The 24,476-nt window shown below is 35.5% G+C and overlaps 2 protein-coding genes and 1 long non-coding RNA gene across 5 annotated transcripts in view; 1 reads left to right on the top strand and 2 right to left on the bottom strand.

The window, feature by feature from the left end:
• Positions 1–12,706: 12,706 nt before the first annotated feature.
• On the bottom strand, positions 12,707–15,409 carry arl4d (ADP-ribosylation factor-like 4D). The gene is given in 2 exon segments (NM_199644.2): positions 12,707–14,069; positions 15,167–15,409. A coding segment is annotated over 1 exon segment (603 nt). The 5' UTR covers positions 13,946–14,069; positions 15,167–15,409; the 3' UTR covers positions 12,707–13,342.
• LOC110440144 (uncharacterized) lies at positions 15,369–21,251 on the top strand. 2 transcript variants are annotated; one of them, XR_012388028.1, is made up of 6 exons: positions 15,369–15,786; positions 15,894–16,063; positions 16,805–16,897; positions 17,734–17,797; positions 18,949–19,004; positions 21,121–21,251. It is a non-coding gene; the product is annotated as an uncharacterized lncRNA (long non-coding RNA). The 2 variants fall into 2 exon arrangements; XR_012388029.1 differs by having other exon boundaries at positions 15,375–15,786; positions 18,928–19,004.
• The window catches only part of tmem106a (transmembrane protein 106A), a 5,878-nt gene continuing 2,585 nt past the window's right edge, over positions 21,184–24,476 (bottom strand). The window contains 4 exon segments of one of the 2 annotated variants that reach the window (NM_001128676.1): positions 21,184–21,430; positions 21,489–21,895; positions 23,658–23,711; positions 23,841–23,884. In NM_001128676.1, coding sequence (NP_001122148.1) covers positions 21,781–21,895; positions 23,658–23,711; positions 23,841–23,884 — 213 coding nt within the window. In that variant the 3' untranslated portion in view covers positions 21,184–21,430; positions 21,489–21,780. 2 annotated transcript variants of the gene reach the window in all.

The following is a 24,476-nucleotide window of genomic DNA, read 5'->3' as shown; positions in this document are numbered from 1 at the left end:
ACTTTAAATAAGTAATAGATTATAAATGACTGACTACTACTGGAAAATTGTAATCTGATTACATTCCTATTTACTTCATGTAAAAAGTAATCAGATTACTAATTACTTTACTTAAAAGTTACTTTTAAAACATATAAAATACACCTATAAAAATACTAAATAAACTGCAGCTTTTTCAGTAATTTAATATTCACTGAAAAACATTACAGTGGGTTGATCACAGCAGCTTGACATATTTAAAATACTTAGAGTTCACCCAAAACTTAAAATCCTCTCATCATTCATTTATTTCAAAACTGTTTTTCTTTTCTTTTTTTAAACGCAAAAGAAGAAAACTGGATACCTGTAACCATTGACATCTATAGTATGAAAAAGCACTGAAGTGTTTGGGTGTTCTGTGTTTGACTGAGGTAATAAGTCTACCTAAATGTGTATATTCCACACCAAACATGAAACTGTTCTGTCAGTTCTTGTCATGTGATTCTCAGTTTTCAACTGTTTGCGCCTGGAAAATGTGACCACGTGCAATATGTGACCCTAATATATACACGCAAAAGACACTATACTGTATGTGAACGGCCCCATTAGCAGCTACGCTTCTCTTGAAATTCAGTAGATACCTTCACTCCCGAAACTGCACGAAAATACAATTTAGTCTGTTTAGGCTAAGTTGGGCCGTTGTGTTTTTGGGTGCCGGTGTCCTCCATGGAGAAAAGTATTGTCATAGAATGCTTTATGTTCAAGTGCTTAAACAAGTTGCTGCACGAGTTAAAAGCAGTCAAAAATTCTTTAGAGACTGAACATAGACTGATTTCACAGCAATATTTTTGTTTTTATGCCTAATGAAATCAATGCAATGTCTGTGTTTACACTTGAAGAAGCAAACACTCTCAACAGCAAACATTTCATCTGGCATTCTCCTGCAATTTAACTGCTGTTGCAGCAAAAAAACATGATTTAAAAGAAGAATATTTTCTTATAAAAATTTTATTTGTAACATAATGCAATTACATTGACTTTAGTAACTGTAATCAAATTGTACAAATTAACAAAATAATTTGTTACATTACTGTGTTTCCCAAAAATGTAATTAGAAAACAGTAACACGTTTCTGTGGAACGCCTGACACCCAACGCTGTTCACTGAAGAGTATTTGATTTCAAAATATCAAGACAGCGATCAAGAATGTATTTTTAAAGCCGTGTTGCCATTAAACAGTCCCAGAAATCAGCATTTTTTTAAAGTATTTTTTTGTGTTCAACGGAAGAAATAAAATCAAATATGTTTTGAACAAGTGAAGGGTAAGTAAATAATGACACTTAAAGTTTTTGGGTAAACTATCCCTTTAAAAGTTATGTAAATTAGGCAAATGATTTTTGAACAAACCACTTTGTAAAAAATAAATAAATAAAAAGTGTAGATTTCTGCCTGTACTTAAAAAGAAAATATCTGTCAAACATTTTTAATAAACACTTGTGTCTTTTGGATGATTGAGTTCTGTCTAACTGGAAATACCATATATTATGGATTTATAATTATAATTATATTATTTTATTATGGATCACCCATATTTTCAAAACTGATAAAAAAAGTGTTGCTTTAATCTAATGGAGGTAGCCTAGATGTTAAGCTCATTGAATCCCGCTAAAACTCCACCCTACTGTTAGAGTCCAGTATACATCTGCTATTACAGATTGTTTTCTACAGCCCCCCAAATAGTGAAACCTCAGTGTATTGTATTCATTGGAAAAGCTTTAGAGCTGGACCATAGATTTATGACCCACGCTATCTTGCCCTGGGACTGTGTTGGGTTCTTGATAATCCCACTCCCCAGGACGCTTTCTCGTCTCAGTCCCAGTGGCAGCTTTATGAGCCTGTGGAAAATAGTGCTGGCCAGAGAGATCCCCGCCTCCTGACAACAACGATAAACACATTTACAGCCCCCAGTGTGAGACGCAAACTGAGCTCAATCTCTTCCAGACTCGTGAGGTGTCTTCAGGATAATATTAGATTTAGCAATATAGCGTTTTAGAGATCTTCCAAGACACAGGAGCCATCAGTTCTTTGTATCCCTGTCTGTCTCCCACACATGAAATATACAGGCAGCCACAAAGGCAATTAAAAGGTCCTGCGTGGCTCTCTGAGGTCACCCATGGTTACAGGCTCACAGTTGCTGAGGTGACAAATAAGAACGTCTGGGCCGTTTGATTTGCCAGCTAGTGCACAGAAAGGGCTCTCTGAGCACCTATGCTCTCTTTTTTTGTGATGTGTGAAATTACAGCTAAAATGAGGCCAAAATTGCATCCCAGGATGGCAGCTTTGGATATTATTGTCCTCTAATAGAGCAGGCTTTAGAAGAAAGTGCTTTCACAGCTGCGCATAATAATGCAAACTGTATACTTTTATACATGTACACAAATTTTATATATACAGTGCTCAGTATAATACACCCCATTTTAAAATAGAATATTTTTTTCCATTTGTCAGTGAATATAGGCAATGTATTTTGGTGCATTTAAACAAAACAGATTTATTAAACAGATATATTTATTAAAATAATATTTTAGTCACCAAACATATTTAGAAATTGAAAGATAATACAATTAAATTCAAGCAAAATATTGCAAAACATTACAACCCATTAAATTTCAACTAAAGTTTTCATCTTTTTTTTTTTTTTTTTTTGCTTCTCTTGATTGTTTAAAATTTGTATTTATTATTTTTCTCTAACATATAAATTTGTCTGGACTAGTTTTTGTAAGTAACCGTTATTGTAAGTAATTTTATTAGATAAGCTCCATATTTGGCTTCAGTGCTGACTAATCTAATGTATATGCACAAATATTATACTCTATAGCTTCCTATTAAAATATGAATTTAAAAAAAGAGATTTGTGTGGGGTGTACTAGATATGCTGAGCACTGAACATACTTATATTTTAGCTTATACTTTACCTATATTCTATTTTTATATTTTATAAATTGTTGCATATTTTTGGATGGATAAATTAAAAATAGTGCTAATTAAATTGTCATATGAACTCTCTTACTATACATTTACATTACATTTACATTTAGTCATTTAGCAGACGCTTTTATCCAAAGCGACTTACAAATGAGGACAAGGAAGCAATTTACACCACTAAGAGCAACAATGAATAAGTACTAAAGGCAAGTTTCAGGTCTGTAAAGTCTAAGAAGGGAAGTGTTAGTAATTTTTTTTTTTTTTTTTTTTTTTTTTTTGTACAGTTAGTGTGATATTCAAATAGGCAATTGCAGATTAGGAAGTGAAGTGGAGACTAAATAGTTGAGTTTTTAGTCGTTTCTTGAAAATAGCGAGTGACTCTGCTGTTCTGATGCAGTTAGGGAGTTCATTCCACCAACTGGGCAGATTGAGCGTGAGCGTTCGCGAAAGTGATTTTTTTCCTCTTTGGGATGGAACCACGAGGCGACGTTCATTCACAGAACGCAAGTTTCTGGAGGGCACATAGATCTGCAGAAGTGAGTGCAGATAAGAAGGTGCTAGGCCAGAAGTCACTTTGTAGGCAAACATCAGAGTTTTGAATTTGATGCGAGCAGCAACTGGCAGCCAGTGCAAACGGACTAGCAGCGGAGTGACATGTGCTCGTTTAGGTTCATTGAAGACAACTCGTGCTGCTGCATTCTGGAGCAGTTGAAGAGGCTTGATAGAGTTAGCTGGAAGCCCAGCTAGTAGAGAGTTGCAGTAATCCAGTTTGGAGAGAACAAGAGCTTGAACAAGGAGTTGAGCTGCATGTTCAGATAAGAAGGGTCGGATCTTTCTGATGTTATAGAGTGCAAATCTGCACGATCGAGCAGTTCTAGAAATGTGGTCAGAGAAGTTTAGTTGGTCATCAATCGTTACTCCAAGGCTTTTCACCATTTTGGATGCAGTAATGGTTGCCCCATCCATCTGGATTGAAAAGTTATGGTGTAGAGTCGGGTTGGCAGAAACTACAAGCATTTCCGTTTTTGCGAGGTTCAGCTGAAGATGATGATCTTTCATCCAGTGTGAAATATCCAACAGGCAGGCTGAGATACGAGCTGGAACCGAGGGATCATCAGGATGAAAAGAGAGGTATAGCTGGGTATCATCAGCATAGCAGTGGTAGGAGAATCCATGTCTCTGGATGACTGGTCCTAGAGATGATGTGTAGATGGAGAAGAGAAGTGGCCCAAGAACAGAGCCTTGAGGTACCCCAGTGTTTAGATGCTGTAGGTTGGACACCTCTCCCCTCCAAGACACCCTGAATGACCTGTCAGAGAGGTAAGATCTGAACCATTGTATAACAGTGCCCGCAACGCCCAGTGACTCAAGCGTAGATAGCAGGATCTGGTGGTTGACAGTGTCAAAAGCAGCTGACAAGTCCAGCAAAATGAGGACTGATGATTTAGAGTCTGCTTTAGCCAGTCTGAGATCCTCCACGACCGAGAGCAGGGCAGTCTCAGTTGAGTGGCCTTTCTTAAAGCCGGATTGCTTGTTGTCCATGAGATTGTTTTGAGTAAGAAAGTCCAGGACTTGATTGAACACTACTTTCTCCAGAATCTTGGCCATGAATGGAAGCAGGGATACTGGTCTGTAGTTTTCAAGTAGCGTATGGTCCAGGTTGGGTTTCTTTAGCAGTGGGGTTACCCTAGCCTGCTTAAATGTAGTGGGGAATAAACCAGAGTCAAGAGATGTGTTAATTATGTGAGTCAGTGTTGGTATGACTGCAGGAGAGATGGCTTGCAAGAGATGAGAGGGAATGGGATCGAGTGGACAGGTGGTTGCATGGCTAGATAGCACAAGTTTGGACACCTCAGACTCAGAGAGCTGAGAAAAAGAGGTGAGTGTGTGTGGTGTTGGTGTTGTATCTTGCGTGTTTGTTGTAGGTGCAGCAAATTGAGCACTGATTTTTGCAGTTTTGGTGCAGAAGAATGTAGCAAAGTCATCAGTAGTAAGTGTGGAGGATGCGGGTGGAGGATGAGGATAGAGGAGGGAGGAAAATGTTTTAAAAAGTAGGCGAGGATTAGTGGCATTGTTGATTTTCAGACGGTAATACGTCTGCTTTGCAGAAGTAACCTCAGCTGAGAAAGAGGACAGAAGAGTTTGGTATGTTAAGAGATGTGCAGGATTTTTAGTTTTCCGCCAAATTCTCTCCGCAGCCCGAAGTTTTGAGCGATGCTCACGGAGAGCATCCGAGAGCCAGGGTGCAGGAGGACTGGCACGGGCTGGCCTGGATGCAAGAGGACATAATCGGTCTAGACATGATGCTAGTGTGGAGCAGAGTGTATTAGTGGCACTGTTCGAATCAAGTGCAGTGAGTTTGCGAGATGGAGGAAGAGAGTCTGAAACAATGGTGGATAGTCTATTGGGTGAGAGAGATCGTAGGTTTCTGCGAAAGGTAACCAGTGTAGGAGTGTGTGGCGGCTCAGGAGTAATGTGGATGTTGAGAGACAGAAGGAAATGATCAGATATTTGTAGTGGAGTTACTATTGTTTGATCAGTGAAGCAGTGTCGTGTGTAAATAAGGTCTAGCTGATTACCTGATTTGTGGGTAGCAGAAGTAGGTGCTCTTTTTAGGTCAAAAGAGGCAAGCAAAGTCTGAAAGTCTGCAGCTTGCGGTTTGTCAACGTAAATGTTGAAGTCACCTAGCACCAATAAGGGAGTGGCAAAATTAGAAAAAGATGAGAGAAGAACATCCAGTTCATCTAGGAACTATATGAGGACATGAACACATTGACAGTCAGTCACAAGAGTTCTACAGTTTTTTTTTTTGTTTTTTTTTTGGAGAAAAAAAGCCTCTGATTTTACAAAAACTCATCAAAATTAATACTTGTTTTTTTTTTATTATAAAATGCTGATTTGTATTTATTTATTTTTTTGCAAAAGTTTTTTATTAGTTTAATTTTATAAAATGAACTTTATTTATAAACTAATTTTGAGAAGAGCACATGCTTGATTGACCACAGCTGGTCATGCATTAACTAACACATGATTTACCAATCAGACGATTCCTATAACTCACTTTAAATAACCAGAGTTTCTTACTTCAGTTATCTTCGTCTTGAAGAATCCCCCCTTCCACCTCTCCACCTTTCCCTTTATAGGGTGGCACAGTGGTCCATTGGTTAGCGCTGTTGCCTCACAGCAAGAACGTCACTGGTTCAAAACCTTAACAGGCCAGTTGTCGTTTCTGTACTGAGTTTACTTGTTCTCCATATGTTCACATGGGTTTCCCCCAGGTTCTCCGGTTTCCTCCCACAGTCCAAAAACATGTGTCATAAGTTAATTGAGTGTAAAGCTGAATGTGAACTCTTGAAATTTTTTATTATGGAATGTTTTTTGTTTGTTTGTTTGTTTGATTTTAGTTAAGACAACATAGTAGACTAGATGTGAAGTTGGAGAGAGAGAGGGGGATGGGACCGGAAAAGGTCCACGGGCCAGGATTCGAAACTTAGGATGCCCAAAGTGCAATATGGCACTACATGTCGGCTTACTGCCAAGGAGGCTCTCGGTGTTAAAAGGAATGTCATTTTTGGATGATCTTTTTTTTCTAGGCTTGTTTTGGGGCTGCATTGATAAATGATTGAAGATTGGCATGTGCTTAAGTTGCAGTCAGCTTAAATGGAATTTGTTTAATAATAAGGAATGTACTAAACTGCAAGAAAATCTAAATCAATTTTAAGGTGGCATTTATTCTTTAAGACCACCTAAACGTAACTCTAGACAGCAAACTGCAATCAGATGTAAATATGTATTAAAATGAATATGGGATTAAATTGTTGATTTAGATTTTTATTGATATTTATTGCTTTGACTATGTCATCTTTACACTAAACGCTCCCACTTTATATTAAGTGTCCTTAACTACTATGTACTTGCATAAAAAAATCGATACATTGCACTTACTGTGTTCATAATGTATTTGAGAACACTTCTGGTGCTCTTGAGTTGGGATAGGGGTAGGGTTATGGACAGGTGTGGTGGTAGGTTTAAGGGTGGGTAAGCTGTAAGGGATGGTCAGCAGTGTATTTACAAATGTAATTACAGAAATTAGTTACATATGTATTTACATACAAATATTTAATCAAGCATAAGTACAATGTAAATACATATATTTACATGCATTTACACAGTAAGTACATTGTAATGTATTCATTTTGGTACATATTAGTTAAGGCCACTTAATATTATGTGGGACCCACCAAACCCTTAATAATATAATAAAATAATATATAAATATAATATTGTTGTCACATTAACATATCCTTAATTTTTTTCACAAGTTGTCAACTCTGAACTTGAGAATAAGAACAATTAAGTCATAAAAACAGTAAAAGAAACAGAAGTGTCCCTTAATGAGTGCTTTTCAATTATTCATTCATTAATTTTCCTTCGGCTAAGTCCCTTATTTATCAGGGATCGCCACAGTGCAATGAACCACCAACTATTCCGGCATATATTTTAGCAGGGGATGCCCTTCCAGCTGCAACCCATTACTGGTAAACACCCATAGACACTCACATATACATTCATACACTATGGCCAATTTAATTTATCCAATTCACCTATAGCGCATGTCTTTGGACTGTAGGGGAAACCAGAGCACCCGGAAGAAACCCACGCCAACACAGGGAGAACATACAAACTCCACAAAGAGACACCAACTGGCCTAACAGGGACTCAAACCAGCAACCTTCTTGCTACAATGCCACAGTGCTAACCACTGAGCCATGGTGCCACTATGAGTGCTTTTGCGAGGGGATTTAAACATAAAGTAAATAAAATAAATAATAAATGCAAATAACAAAGATAAATCTTTAGCATGCTTGGTTTGAGCATCTAAATTTATGCAATATAGTTGAGCAAAGATTTACAAACTAAGTAAAATGTTATTTTTCATGGGTCTTAGTGTTGTTTTGAATGTAAATTTAATTTAGAGAGCTGTAGCCAATCTCCATCCAGTATCTAAGTAAATAAGAATAAACTGTAACTACAGCGAGGAATGACTTCATGATGGATGTGACATGATTTAAAGCAAGCACCTGCCATCTCGTGATTCCCCTGCTTAATCCTTTCATAATCCCAGAGGCTCCCCCGTCTTTCTTGGGTCCGTGTCAACAACACACTGACACATCATTTGAACAACATCCAGATCCTTCCTTAGGGTGTCAGACACTGCAGAATACTCTTATACACTATTTTTTTTTTTTTTTCACTGGACAGATTTTTAAAAAGGGATTGTTTAAAACAAAACAAAAAAGCTTATTTACATATTTGAGATGCCATCCAAGCTTCTATATTTACAATGTTCTAAGAATATGAAACCGGTCAGTAATGTAGGCTATTTATTAATAATGTAATTAAAATATCTACTTTCACTGCTGGTGTTCCTCAAGTCCCACCTGTCAAAATGCTTTAAACATCTCTTTCCCTCTTTAAAGCACTAACAGTTTGATGAGGGAGATATCATTCAGTATCAGTCAATTATTCATTTTGCATGTATTTCATTTCTATTTTTAAAAAAGGTGACCAGCAACTGCATTCCATTACTCATATGCTGCATATTCTAAGTTTAACAGCAGAAATGAGTAAAATAAAAATATTGATATTTTTGTAGTAACTTTTGTTCTGCAATTTTAAAAAACATCTAAGTGTGGATTATTTATAAACTAATTGTGAGAGGATCGTGTTCATTGACCCAAAAACTCTAGAATACTCAAGACGTGTCACTAGTATTTTGAATGGGGAAAAGTGTAATGGTCAATATGGTGAATGAAGCCCCGCCTACTAGCAAAGGAACCAATCATTGATTGCTATAGACTGAGAGAGAAGCTTGGACCAGACGTGTGCTTTTATGACAGTTTGATGTTTAACAAACACACTATAATCTCAGCGAATACTTGCTTCACAGACATAAGAAATATAACCACATAAAGCTTGAAATCTGTTCTTTTAAATGAACCATCTACACTTGAAAACAAAAGTTTTTTAGTTTTGTAATTTCCTGGGTGATCATGGCCCCCTAATAATATCTTTGGGGGCCCCAAAATGCGTGGACTCTTAGAATAGTCCTAACTAAATGTCTGTGCGGAGTTTACAAGTTCTTTACATGTTCTCCCAGTGCTCGTGTGGGTTTCCCCGGTTTCCTTTCACCATTCAAAGACATGCGACATAAGTGAATTGACTAATCCAAAGTGGCACCATAGATGAACTCCTAGTCAGCTTTATATGTCTCATAACAATTTCCAACTTGTCATTATCCATAACAAGCAGGGGAGGTAATCAAGATATACCTAAGCTCAAACTCCCCTTTTAGACTTCAAACGAAAGGGAGCCCCGGGCTTGAGGGTCTTTTGAGCTGAGGGCTATCTCCTGGTACAGCATGCCAAACACACTTTATTATCAATCATCAGCTAAGTGTGAACTCTTGAAATGTGTATTTTCCATTTTTTAATTCAAATTAATTACAATCTGCGTTATATCTCCTTTTAGGTTTGTAAACTATTTGATTGATCTATCCCTTTTCTTCATTGTCACACAATCCTTTAATAATCCTTTTAAATGTTGAAAACAGTTGTTAAAACAACCGCTTACTTTTTTGTGGAAACCATATTACTTATTTCTGCACTTCAAAAAAGCATTCAAATCTGTATTTAGCCTTTTTTATTATAATAATTCAAATAAAAAGTAATTTCTATTGAGTATGACTGTTAAAAATCTCCAGTTCAACAAGAGTTATCCAAGAATGGTAAGGACATCAGATTGCAACTGGCATTACAGTGAATAAACATCTTTGTTTACCTCAGCTGGCATTTTTAACATTCTAATATTAGCCCTGGAAGCTTTGGTAATTTTGCTCATTTGTACACTATGTACAAAGCCGCACAGAACAGCCTCAGTTTTATCTGCAGAACTGATAACATTCCATCACGAAGGTCTGCGGCTTGTTTACTGGAAAGTTAAATGAGTGTAAAGTTGTGGTGAGGCTGGACGCGTGAGTATGGAAATTCTCCACAGGGCTTGTTTAGTGCTCTGCATTATCAATGAACGCTCATCTCGTGTCATCTCTGCTCAACGGGACATCATGCATGACTGACCGGAGGGAACATCATCAACTATTTACTGCTTTGGAAGAGTTACATAACACTTTCTCTCTCTCTGTCTGTCTTTTTTGCACAGACTAGTTGCCTTGGCTTTTTAAGGACATCTTTTGAGCCTAAAAATAATGTTTATTCACAAGTCCCAAATCCATTGTAGTAAAATTTTCCGACAAGCATTTACATAAATAAATCCGGCGTGTGGGAGAGGATTACTGTTTGAGGACAGTGGCACATGTTAATTAACCGGCTCAGCAGGGTGACCGGACTCATTCTTAAGATAACGCTGAGGAAAAACCGGTTTGGTCAAATGCCATTGAAACCAAGTGTCTGTACTGACATTTGGCTTGGTCTTTAGCTCCCCCTGCGCAATGCTCATAGTGTATTGACAGCCAGAGGTCGTGGATCAGAAACCTTGACAAGCATCTGCTTTCTGGGGTGGAGGAGGCAAGGGTGCAGATCAATAAAATCTTTAACGTTTAACTTGGTGGTGTCCCTTTCAGCACAGCAGATGCACTCTGGATATTGATGGATGAATTTCGGTGTAATTTTAGTTCATTGTTTGGAAGAGCTGCATTGTTGACATTTAACACATACAGCTATGGACTCAATTGACAATGTTTTGGTTCCATAGATGTGCTTGATTTAATAGGAAAAGGTTTTGAAATACAATTATTGTTTTTATTTTCTATGAAAGTGTAATTACATTTCTTCCCAATTTCAAATAAAAAATCATCTTTATTTTACAAGATGATTAGACATTAAAAAAGCGAGCGATTGGTCCACGTTAAAAAAATTCTTCATATCGCATCACTTGACTGCGTGAGAACAATCGAAAATCAAACCATGACCTCTCTGGACAAGAATTTAAAACATGGACCAATCGCTACCTTTTTTAATGTATTGTTTAATCCCGCCCTTTTTCGCATCGCCGTACAACAGAATTTCACCTGCACAAACTCCAGTGTGACCACAGCATCAGTCTTGAACACCTTGATTAGTTAGATCAGTTGTGTTTGATTAAGGTTGGAGCAAAATTGTGCAGAGTTGCAGCCCTCCAGGAATCGAGTTTGAGACCTATGTTATAAAAATATTGTGAAAACGGCACCCTCCCGCATTAAAGAATAGGATCAATCGAATGAAACAAATATTTTAAAAAGAAAACTCAAATTCATATAGCTTATAAATCCAGTAAATAAATTCAGAACTTTCAAGTGGTCTCCTAATCTTTTTTTGCCATAGCTGTATTGGAGGAAAACAGTTATATAGTATAAAATATAATTTAATCCTAAACAAATTATCAAAATGGCAAGCTGCATATCATCCTGTCACAGGCCTACAAGTCTTATTAGGTTAGCAGAGTCACTGATCTCATAAATCAGCCCTGTTTCACTCTCCTCATGCAATTCAGCTCACCCTAAACCCAGAGCACCAATTAATCCAATCAGAGCAAAGCAGCTGCTTCTCTAGGAAGTTGATAGCAAAGTAAATAGATTTGTCTGTCTGTACAGCGGTAGGGGTGGGGACATCTAAAAAACCATTTGCTCACTTAAAACAATGAAAAAAGACTGGACTTACATTAGAAGCTCCAGTATCTCTATCTTACTTTGGTGGTTCAATGACTATCTTGTATGTTGTGTCAGCAAAAGCAGTGTAATGTTGATTCCGAATTAAACCACAAACATCAAGGTTACATCAAACAATGTTCTTTCAGCATCACTGCATTTCCTGTGGGGTGCTCTCCCTGAACACAGATGACATCATCATGAGCTCCTGCTCTATTAATAGTTTAACAGCGGCTGTTTTATGTTTCAACACATTGATTTAAAACCTTATTAGCCATTACAGTGCGTAGCATAATTGAGTACACCCCATACTGAAAATTTATTTTTTTATTTATTTCTTAGTGAATATCTAGGGAACTTATTTTGGTGTATCTAAACAAAACTGCTTTATTAAACAGATATGTTTATTAAAATAATATTTTAGTCATCGAACATATTTAAAAATTTAAAGATAATACAACTACATTCAAGCTAAATATCACCAAAAACACTACAACCTACAAAATTTCATCTAAATATTACAATATTTTTGCTTCTCTTGATTTTTCCTTTTTTAATTTTGTGTTTAATATTTTTCTAAAACATAAACTTGGGTGTACTATTTTTTTGGACCGTTATCGTAAGTTATCTTGCTCCAGATTTGGCTTCAGTACTGACTAATCTAATGTATATGCACAAATATAATATTGTATAGTTTCCTATTATAGATTTGTGAGGGGTGTACTCATATTTGCTAAGCACTGTAAATATAGTAGGTATAGTATAGTAGGTTTCATCCAGTTTATGAAAAAAACATTATGAATTTAATACCATATATAATTTAATAATACAAGATAATAACGATTCAGTTTCAGATTTGAATAAATCTGAATTAATAGATAAATAATAAAATATTAAGTACGTTTTCAAATATGACCATTTAAGCATAATAATCATAAAAAAACATAAATACACAAATATGCATAAAGAAAGTGCAAAATAAAAGTATTACAAATCCCTCTCCAACAATCATCAGCAACACAATAACAGTCGTGACAGTCCTAATAATAATAATTAGCATTTATTTTAGCAAAATCTGCTCAGCCTCAAGAATAAAAGATACAGCTTCTGAATCGCTGTCTGTGACAAAGCCATCTATAATTTATTAAATCTACAGCAATACAAAACTATTTACAGCAAGTAAAAACAAACATATCTCCAACTAAAACGTAGATCTGTGAATAGTGAATCTCTGTGATTCGCTTAAGACTTCAGTTTCACAACTAGCATAGCGTGAACATTTATATGGCCTTTAATTATAGCGGCACTGGCAATCAGTGTATTGAAAAAAATGAGGACCGAAGCCTGGTGGAAATCAGTGTTGCCAAGCTATGATTCAGTCTCGCTTGGAAAGAAAAGAAAAAGAAGGCAAGGACGTAGGCTTTAATTCTGCTGACACTAGGGCCTATCAATGCTATCACATATTCCTTGATTACAAAGGGAAGCAGCACAGCAAATTACTAGGCATGGAAGAAAGCAGTTTAATACTGTGAGTGTGTGTGTGACACATAAAGGTCAAATCCGTTTTCTCCTGACCACCACCGGGCCATCTGGAGCAATTCCTTCATTTAGGGATTTGCTGCAAAATGCTACGAAAGTCCTTCATGGAGCTTCACAAGTGGAATAAACCCATCCAGCTCATCTTTTTTTCTTGCTGAGCCGCACCATTTTCTTTCGTTTGAGGATCATATCATAGAGTTTTTCCAAGCCCAGCTGCAACCCCTGCCCATCGACCGCACTGCACCCTTGCACATGGTGTAGGGTGGAGGCGCTCAGTTCGTGTACAGCCAAAACCTTTTCTACGTCAGAAACCGGCAGTGCAACTGGAAGGTCCTGTTTGTTCGCCAACACAAGCACCGGCACTCCTTGGTTCTCTGACGTACGCGTGATCTTGTGCAACTCCACCTTAGCCTCCTCCATGCGCTCCACCTCTGTAGAGTCCACCACAAACACCATGCCATCCGTGCGCCTCGTGTAGGACTTCCACAATGGCCGGAGCTTCTCCTGACCACCTACATCCCACGCCTGGAAGGTAATAGCCCGGCCATTTCCAACCGGAACTTTAATCTTCTCAGTGTTAAATCCCTTAGTCGGGATGGTTTCAACAAATTCCTTCAGCTTCAGCCTGTAGAGAAGCGAGGTTTTGCCTGATGAATCCAAACCAATCACCACAACGTGAAGAGACTGGAAGTTGGGCAGGAACGGTGTGTTGGGGGCAATCTCTGTTAACTGGTTTCCCATGGCAACTTGCTTTTCTCACCCTCTTGTAAGGAGAAGCAGATTTGAAGTGTTGGGCATTTGCACCTACTTCAAAGGTACTGCAGACAGACGGAGGCGCTGTAAGACCGGAGGCACCGTGTGGAACCTAATTAAAGAAGAAAAAACAAAACAAAACAAAGGCAGATTATCATCAAAGATATGGAAGTTATTTACAACTTTACAAGGGGTGCCTTTGAGCCAAGGCAGACCAAATATAAATACTGGACTATCATTTTAGAGCCTGCCAGTGTTTAGCTTTACGCAACAAATAATTAAAAATTTGATTAGCTAATTTAACTCAACGTGATGAAAATACTCTTTAGTATAAATATAAAATCAACAAGAAAAAAACATAATTTAATTGTATGTAAAGGTTAAAGGAGTGAAAATGTATGTACTGTATATTTACGTCCTATTTCTTTCTTTCATCAAACCCAAAATAAGATATTTTGAAGAATGCCGGAAAGCTGCAGCTATTGATTTCCACAGTATTTAGTGTTCCTGCTATGGATTTAAAAGGTTGCTGGTTTCCAGCATTTCTCAGAATATTTTATTTTGTGTTAAACAGAAGAAATACTTTAATAAACATGTAAAAATGCTTGAACGTGAGTAAATTTTGACTTTTGGGTGAACTGTCCCTTTAAACGATGTGTCTAATTGGTTGTCTGGAGGTTGCTCTCTATGCTTATTTGCTGAATCTAATCCTCTTAACAGTCTACACAGAAATAGCTTTCTTAAAAAGTTGTATCAATTATCTCCATTAATGATAAGGAGGCAGAAATCAGCAATTGATTGTTTTACAGTTGTTATCAGATGTATTCTATAAATAAATAAATAAAATGAGTAAACCATATATTTAACTAATTAAAATGTCCTTTAAACCGTAATTTAGCTCATTTTAAATGTACTTTAATATAGTTTAAATGAATGTCAACGTGTACAAAAGATTCGTGTAATATAGCTACTAGTGTAAAATTAAGAAAGCAAAATGTAAAGTTGTAAAGTAAAGTAAAATTTAAAGTTGAAGTAATGAATAAAATACTATATCAAACTTTAAAAGGGATGAAAATGTTAGCTTTAACCCGAAACATCTGTCTAGCAAACTCAGCAGATACTTGAGATCAAAAACCGCAGTGAAGCAAGAACCAACCACGCTTGTTAAAACGCTGCTGTTTACTCTTCGCCAGCGTCTGCTCCACTTACCTAAATAGGTGTTTATCTCCTAAAGGGCAGCTTTTCCATTTCTCACTTTAAAAACGCAGGCGACCGGCTATCCAAGCGACTCAAAACAGTGCTCATTCTTCAGAGTCCTCTTCCAGTGATCTCAGAGATGAAAGTGGAGCTGAACGCACAAAATCCAGAACAACAATCCCTGCATGTGACGTCACGTGAACCCCTGAATCCTCTCGCTGCTCCCTCTAGCGTTTCACTGTTCGCCGTCCTGGTATCGGATGTCAGCTCGTGTTTGTTGATTTATTCCTGTCCGAACAGCTCCTCACTGTGGCGAGCTGGAGTCATCGAAACTACCTAATAATTATTAAGTCTTGTGTCTTGTTTTGGTGCGTGAAGACGGCAAATTCAATTAATTTTATTCGGCTTAGTCCCTTTATTCATCAGGGGTCACCACAGCGCAATGAACCACCAACTTATCCAGCATATGATTTACAGAGCGGATGCCCTTCCAGCTACATCCCATTACTGGGAAACAAACGGCAAATGATTTATTATAATTTGTTATAGTGCGCAAAACAATCTTTAGCCAATATTGTCTACAATGGTAAAGATAAATGGAGTAACAGCTGTTCAATCAAGCTATATTTACTGTACGTTTTTATCAAGTGTGATCTGTAAACATATCGTGCTTTATGGAGTTTTCAATCAACTCTTTAAGTTTTATGAGGGTTTGCTTTATTTGTTTTATTTGAAATAGTAATAGCAAACAAAACAAATAACAAAACATGACGTCATCACACGAGCTACAGTCGGGATGCGTGGCGTCAGCACGTTGGGAGCAATGGCGTTGCTAAGAAACCAGCAAGCTGTCCGAGAAGGAGCTGTTCGGTGTGGATTGGAAATATACCTGGAAAACTTCAGAAGTTGGTAAATGCTTTGCCATTAGTAAATGTCTTCCTTTTGTGTGTGAAGAAATGATGTTGTTTTGTTGAGTTTTGCCTTAAAGGGATAGTTCACACAAAAATGAAAATTCACGATTCCCTCACCCTCCACTTGTTCCAAACCAAAAGTGTCTTAACGTTACTTCTGATGAACACAGAAGAAAATATTTTGAAGAACGATGAAAACTTATAACCGTTGACCTATTTTTATAGATGTACATCTCTACTGGTTTTTAAATATTCTTCAAAATGTCTTCTTTTATGTTACACAGAAAAATAGACACTCATATATGTTTGGAACAAGTGACGAGTGAGAAAATGACAATATTTGATACATTTTTTGGGTGCACAATCTTTCAGGAAAGAAACATGCTATTATCCCATGTTTTTGCTTAGCATGTTATAGACATAGTTGTGATGTGACTGTATTGGGTTTGCACAGGATGAATGGCATGTGACTAAATGTTACTCTACAGCTCTAAAACCTATTTAGCTTTTTAATGAACTTACCATTTTATTTTTGTATACATTTTTGTCATCTGCTAAACCAGCTTGGACTTAAGCATCAATATTTATTAACAGCTAAGAAATCAGTTCAGTGTTTATTTCTTTATGGGTGTCATGACAAAGGAAACATATCAGCATGTGGTTTTGAATTTCATTAATCAGGAAACGGTCTCCAGTTACTTTGCATTGACGTGGTGGCATCATTCCGTCTCTTTTACAGGCCAGCGGGTGGTGTAGCATGTCAGCCATGCACTGGGAGGCCCGTCGCCGTCAGCAAGTGCTGGATCGCAGATTATCTGCTAGAATAAAGCAGGTGCTTTTGTAAACTCACCACCCTTTAATAAGAAGTAAACTACTTGTGCAGCTACCTTAATTCAAACATTCCTCTGCGGTTATGATGCATGTTGACATTACATTATAGCATCACTGTTAGTTTTTTCAGCAGCTACACATCTATTATGCAAAACTCCCATTCCTCCACATCCCAAAGAGCTCAAATTGCTTGAGTTCTGTTGACTGGAAACTGTTTGAAAATGGTTAACTTATTGACATGTTCAAGAAACCAGTTTGAGATGATTTGATCTTGCTATGTTGTGCTTATCAAGGGATTGACATGGTAACCAACTGCACTCCAATTGTCTGTTGCATTTAAACAATGCTTAATAGCAGGTGCTAAGTAGCATAAAGTGTGCCATCCAAGAAACTGCCAACTAAAAAGCAGGATAGATCAATGCTTTAATGTTGTTTATGCCAACTTCTGACCCCATTATCTGAATGTTACAGTGGAGATTGAAACTCATCAATGCAACATTTAGTACTCAGCTGTCTGAATTTTAGCTTCAGTTTGCTGTTGTTATCTGACTGGAGTGTGACCAGTGTGCTGTTTTTTCCTGCTGCTGTTTTACCTCGTATGCTTCAAAATGTGTAGTGTGATGTTGAGGGATGTTCTTCTAAAGACCCCGTTTGTAACAGGTGGTGGTTAGTTGAGTTACTGTTGCCCTTCGATCAGATCGTCTTGACCACATCTTCATGCCGGAATGAATAGCCATGTGATTGGCCTACTAGACAATTGTGCAATGAGCAGTTAAATATGTGTACCCAAGAGGTGGCTGGTAAGAATTTCCTAAAATATGCTGTTTTGTTTTTTAGGGAGACAACCAAGATAAAAAAGAAGAGAAGCCTATTGCACATGTGACACCCTGTGAACCTCCAGGTAAAGGCGCTCAGAATGTCAGGTCAAATATCAGTACACTGGTCAATTCTCCATTGTTGCATGCAATTAGAGTTTTCTTTTTCTTTCATTTTAGATCTGTTTTTAAATATTAGGCATAAATAAAAAGTTTTCAAAAACTACAAAAACAAAACAAATATGTCACTTTTTAAACACTGCAAGTAAAATCCAAATCCCATGTGTTAAATATAGGTATTTTCAGTGCACATAATTACAATTTCAAAACACACGATAATGGCATTCATAATCAATAGATAAGGTAATGTTAAATGACCAAAACACAACCGTTTTTTTTCAATTAAGTGCTTTTAACAATTCATTCATAAACAAACAACTGAAAATGTGCAGACATGTCTGAAAAAAAAAAGATTTTCGATTAGCTCTCATAATAGTTGTTTTCTGCTAAGATAAGTACAAAAGGTTTTGAAAATTTTGTACAATTTAAAAAATACACCAAAATAAAAATATTCACAACCAACATAGGCATAGTTTGACCATTGTGACTGAGTAAGGAATCATTAGAGTTGTGGTTGTCATTGCATCCTATGAGACTCCTGCTGAAATCATGTTCATATGAGCTCAAGTATTAAATACATATTATCATGGTAGTATGACACTGAGAAAAGCAGGAAGCTGTCGAAGCTAAACGCGGCAGCTTAAGCAATTGGTGATGAGCGAAGTGGCATAAAAGCAGCCATTACGCCACAGTCATTCATGATCATGTGGGAAAAATCTGTGCTGTTTTATCATACTAGAGACATTTAGGGGGTTTGTAATAATGATGCTCTGTGCAGTCAAATAAAATGCTTAACATAATAATAAAGCATCTTTGGTGATTCCATTTTCTATTAAGCCAAAACAGAAATCATATGCCGTTAAATTATTATATTATAATGGCTTACTTCTCTGGATTTGAACATGTTTTGAAAATATTTTTGGGGAATTTAAGCACATAAGTCAGCATAAACGTATAACACTGTTCTAGTGGTTTGAGGGTATTTTAATGGAAAATAAAATATTATACATATTGTGCCTTTAAAGGCTAATTCATTTCAATGATATAAAATAAATAAAAACAAGGCATATTATACATGGATTCTCATTTAAATCAGTGTAAACGTATTTTTTTATAGAGGCTGACAAGCAATGCATCTGTAAGTGTCACACCAAGATGGGTAAAAGATACACCGTGAGTACATTGCTGCATATTTCATTAGAGAAACCGCAGGCTAAATGAAAACTTGTTTAACCTGTTTCTTTGAATGTACTTTAAAAATTCAACTGATCCAGTGGGTGGACATTATCTGTTGGAGCTTGTATTGTAAATAATACCTCTTAATTACAGTTAAAACAAATGTTGATGTTAACTGCAAATATCCGGTTAACAAACTGATTTCTATTTACATTTTTAGTAGTTTTAGGAAATATATAATAAGAGTACTGGCAGCACATTAGCCTGTTGTTGCACCATAATTTACATGACCCTTCTGAAAACATATTGTTATAGACTACAAAAAATGTCAATATAAGTCAATTTGTTTAACTGCAGTTAAAATTTCAACAAAAGTCGATGTCCATAATTTATTCTGAAATTGTAAATTACAAAACCACCCACAAATCATGAGCTATTTTATAATATTAAAAAACAGTTTCATACAGCCTGTGTATGTGCATGTTCAGTGCTGGATAGTAGCTGATTACATGTAGAGTCTGAATAATGTAGCCTAATCAGACTCCAAAAAATATACTTGTAATTAGATTACATTTTAAAATTATCATTATCAAATTACAGTTACTTTTTATGGATTACATGATTACAAATCATTCACATAATTTCAGCAAATAATTGATAATAATTAATTTCTCCCAAATTTCTTGCGAAGTTCACAGTTCTTTGTTGTCAATCACATTCACCTTTCCTAAATATATATATATATATATATATATATATATATATATATATATATATATATATATATATATATATATATATATAAAATTTAGTTTTTTTAATTAAGACTTTTTAAGGTTTCATTCATTATTGTCTTTTCATCAACTCATAAACCCTGGCAGTTCTTCCATTTGCACTACTTTGGGAAACCCTATCATAGGCTATACGTTCACACTGCAAGGCTAAGTGTTAAAATCTGATGTTTTTCCCCCCAGATCTATTTTTTTTTCCACAACTGATCACATTGTTGTTATAAATGTGGCCAATATCAGATTTCCAGTGTGAACAGATTATGGTCCTAAACTTACCTGCATGCGCAAATATACAATTACACACAGAACATAAATCTTTAGTGTTTGAAGTGAATAAAGCATGTTGATAGCAGAGTCTGATAAACTAATCTACATATTGAAGAATTTTGTCCTAAACACTGAAAAAAAGCATTAACCTGTTGCAAGACTTGTCAGGCAGTTTTTCTTTTTGTTAATTTATTCATTATTCAAGTGAAATATAGCCATTTCATTTAGGCCATATTTTATTATTGTATGTATATGCAATTTCACTATGGTGGTATTTTAAATCTAATTGAACAATCCATTTTTTGGTTAAAGGCTAATGGTTAATGTTTGGTTAATAAGTGCCAGTTGTCATTCAAACAATTTTCAAAATAAACAACCTTCAATTATTTGGGTAAAATATTTGCCTGATGTGTTATTCTATACCGCTAAGGAGTAGAGGATGTTTGCAGCATGAATTAGTAAAGAAAAATGATGTGTGCCGATCAGAAACTATGTAAAAGTCACATGAATTCCTGCATAACTGTTCATGTGCACTGCAGTCGGATTGCAAAACATCAGACCTGTGTCTAAATTAATACCACATATGAAAGTGGCATGGAATTGAAAAGATCAGATTCCACACTATCATGACAGAATCAGATCTGAGTCACATGTGGGCAAAAAAATCTGATTTAGGCCACATTTGCCTGCAGTGTGAACGTAGTCAATAATGTCATTTAATGCATTTCTTGATGCTTAAAGAAGAGATGAATATTTTTCTTATGTTTTTAATAACAACAATCCTATTTAAATCTGTAATGAACAAGTAGGGTCAAAAGTTTTAGAACACTACATCAGTGAATACAAAATATTTGGAATAAAAATTACTAGATTGCTGACTACTAAACTTCATCTGTATCCAGTAACAAATATGTTCATAATTAATCTACCCAGCACTGCATATGTGTATGTAAATTCTTTATCATAGTGATTGTTAAAACCTTTAAAAATAAGCAACATGTTTATAAGGAAATTGTCAATCTTCCTACATAAGTTGTGTGTTTGATTTGCTCCAGTCTCTGCAGTATTCGCAGCAATGGTGAGGAGCTTCTGGATCACACCAATCCCTCATCAAGGTGTATCTTACAGGAAAGCAAACTTTATTTTTCTGTCTCACAATCCTAATAAAAACAGAAGTGGTCTAACAGTTCTGATTGGATTTTGCTCAAGAATTCAACATATAAAAATAACAGTTTAAATGTGCAATTTCACAGATTCCACTTCACAATAAGTTTCCATTGGTTAATGTATTTACTAACATGAACTAAGAATGGACAATACTTGTTCAGCATTTATTAAACAACTAATAATGAAAATACTATCAATGAACAATTGTAATTTCTTTTACTAAAGCTAAAAAGGTAAATAAATATTGTAATAAATGTATTGTTCATTGTTTGTTCATGTTATTAATACATTAACTACTGGAACAGTATTACCAATTTCATGCTGTGCAAATTAAAAAAACAAACATGTTTTTTTTATAAAGTAAACACTAACAAATCAACAAACAAGAAAAGTGATCCAAGTTAACAGAACATAATCAGGGACATTTAAATTGTACATTTCTGTCTTTACACACATAAACTGACTTTAGTAAACTATATATAGCAAATATTGGCAACCGTGTTTTCAAGCAGCTTTTGGATTTTTAAAACTTCTGCAATGGATTTTTCTCAAACAAGAGGAAAATGGCGAGGCACAGTGGAATTCACTCCACAGTCAATATACTCATAGGCATCTGTAGACATCTCCTCCGAATGGGACAGGTAAAAGACTTTGATATTCAATCTGCAGAGTACACAAATATTTTGCATCTTAAAATTAAATATTTAAAGTCATGTTATTTGTAAAAACCCAATTTTAAAATATGACAACGACAATTATTTTAACAAAATGTATACTAAAAAGACATACAGTTGAATTATTACCCCCCCCCCCCCTTAATTAATAGCCCCCCTGTTTACTTTTCCCCCCAGTTTCTGTTTAAAGGAGAGCAGACTTTCTACACATTTCTAAACATAATACTTTTAATAACTCAGCTCTAATAACTGATTTATTTTATCTTTGCCATGATGACGGTAAATAATATTTGACTAGATATTTTTCAAGACACTTCTATACAGCCTAAAGTTACATTTAAATGCTTAACTAGGTTAATTGGGTTAACTAGGTAGGTTAGAGTAATTAGGCAAGTTATTGTATAACGATGGTTTGTTCTGTAGACTATCGAAAAAAACATAGCTTAAAGGGGCTAATAATTTTGACCTTAAATTAGTGTTTGAAAAATTAAAACTGCTTTTTATTCTAGCTGAACTAAAACAAATAAGACTTTCTCTAGAAGAGAAAATACACGTGCTGTGAAAGATTTTGGAAATATTAGAAAGAAAAAAAAATATTTTGAAGGGGGGCTAATAATTCTGAATTCAACTGTATATTTTAACCAAAAAGCCCTGAAAGAAACTCAATTAGTTGTCTCTGCAAAATATTTATAACCACTATTAAATCAACTGTTTTAAACACTGATAATAAAAAAATGTTTCCTGAGCACCAAATCAGCACTTCAGAATGATTTCTGAAGAATCGCGTGACTCTGACGAGTAAAATAATGATCTAAAAACAGGATTAAATTAAATATCAAAATATGTTAAAACAGAGGATTTCTTTAAATTGAAATAATCCACAGTATTACTGTATTTATAATTAAATAAATACAGCCTTGGTGAGCAGAAGATACAGTGCCTATAGAAAATCATCATACACTGTAAAAATCTATACTTTTACTCGCATTACACCCTGCTTTCACAAGTCCTTCGGGATAAAGTTGTAGAAAGGCTTAGGTTAGGAAAAGGCTACAAATCATTTCAAAGGCTGGAAAGGTGTTTTTGGAACAAATAAAGTCATTATTTCAAAGGAGCATGATGACTTTTTATAGGCACTGTATATTCAAATACTGTACACAAAATTTTCACAGATTGCTTGCTAACTTTTGAATGGTAGTATACTTTATATACTGTATATTTTACTATGGGTGTTTTCAGTTTTAGGTCATGCGCTTTTATAACCTGTAAAATTTCAAGAAAAATCAAAGTTCAATAAGTCACTGACTGTCAGCAAAAAGCAAACCAAAAAAGTTTCTTCATTTTTCCTTATTATTATTTTAGTGAATGTGTACTGGCCTTGGTCTGCAAAAATAAAATGGTTATATAAAATTTTTACAAAAACCTCAATTTCTCAGATACTTTTCAAACTTGAAAAAAAAACTGATCTCTAGACCACATTTCGAGATACACAAATACAACATACTGTCACTGTCACGTCTAAAATAGTGGTTAGGGGCCTGAATCAATATCCAGGTTCCCCTTTAGTAGATTGCTAAAGTCCTCTAGTGGCTCCCTTATTTTTCTGGTACACAAATATCTTCAAATGTCTAAGATAGAGATCTGTTTATGTAAGAACTTGTTTGTTGAATTACTAAAGAACAACCAAACAACCCAAGCTGACAATCAGTGTTCAATGATTCAACTTTTTCAGGCTAAAAATGAGTACTTACTGCAAATGCAAGAATAAGGTGTGAATCTGAAAGGCACTTGACTTGCAGTAATTACTGTAAAAGAAGAGTATTTAAATGTGTTTTTAGAAATTTGCATAATGTCAAATATGTTACAATGTTTAAAAGATTGAATTATGAAATTTAGAAACAGACTAGAAGAGATAAAAAAAAAGCATTACTTACTTCAGGCCTGTGTCATCGATAAGTATGTCAGCTATAACTTTAATCTGAAAGATGAGAGACAAATTGTCATTATCAGAGCCTCAAGGATGTTTTCTTCCTAGGTTTTCTATGTGTAGTATACAGGATTCCCACTCCAAGATATCAAATTCCCTTAACTTTTTACTGATTAAAAAGCTGAATTTCCATGACCTATATTGAATAGAAAAACAGTCTGTGATACTGAAACGGTTTTAATAGCCACCATGACAACAACAAGGGAAAATTTACCTCAGATTTATCTTTTAAATGTGAGGTACATACTGTTTTTAAGGCTGTGAACTTCTCCCTCTCCCATATTTGATAGTTCAATGAGAAAAGTGGTCTGGGCATTTTGAAGCCAAAGCTCCTAAAATTTAGATTATCCCTACATGTTAGGTGAGGCAAGTTTATTTATATTGCACATTTCATACACAATGGTAATTCAAAGTGCTTTACATAAACAGAAATAAAAGAAACAAGTAAAAAAAGGAAAACAACGAAGAACAAAAATGAAGAAAAACAGATAAAAAAAAACTATTAAAATGTGTTAAACGGGTTTTAAAAGAATGAAAAAGAAAAAACAGACATAGTAGTGTGATATGTTAGTCCTAATTAAAA

This window comes from Danio rerio, chromosome 12 (genome assembly GCF_049306965.1).
Source record: "Danio rerio strain Tuebingen ecotype United States chromosome 12, GRCz12tu, whole genome shotgun sequence".
Lineage (NCBI taxonomy): Eukaryota > Metazoa > Chordata > Actinopteri > Cypriniformes > Danionidae > Danio > Danio rerio.
This window is presented reverse-complemented; position numbering and strand designations above follow the sequence as displayed.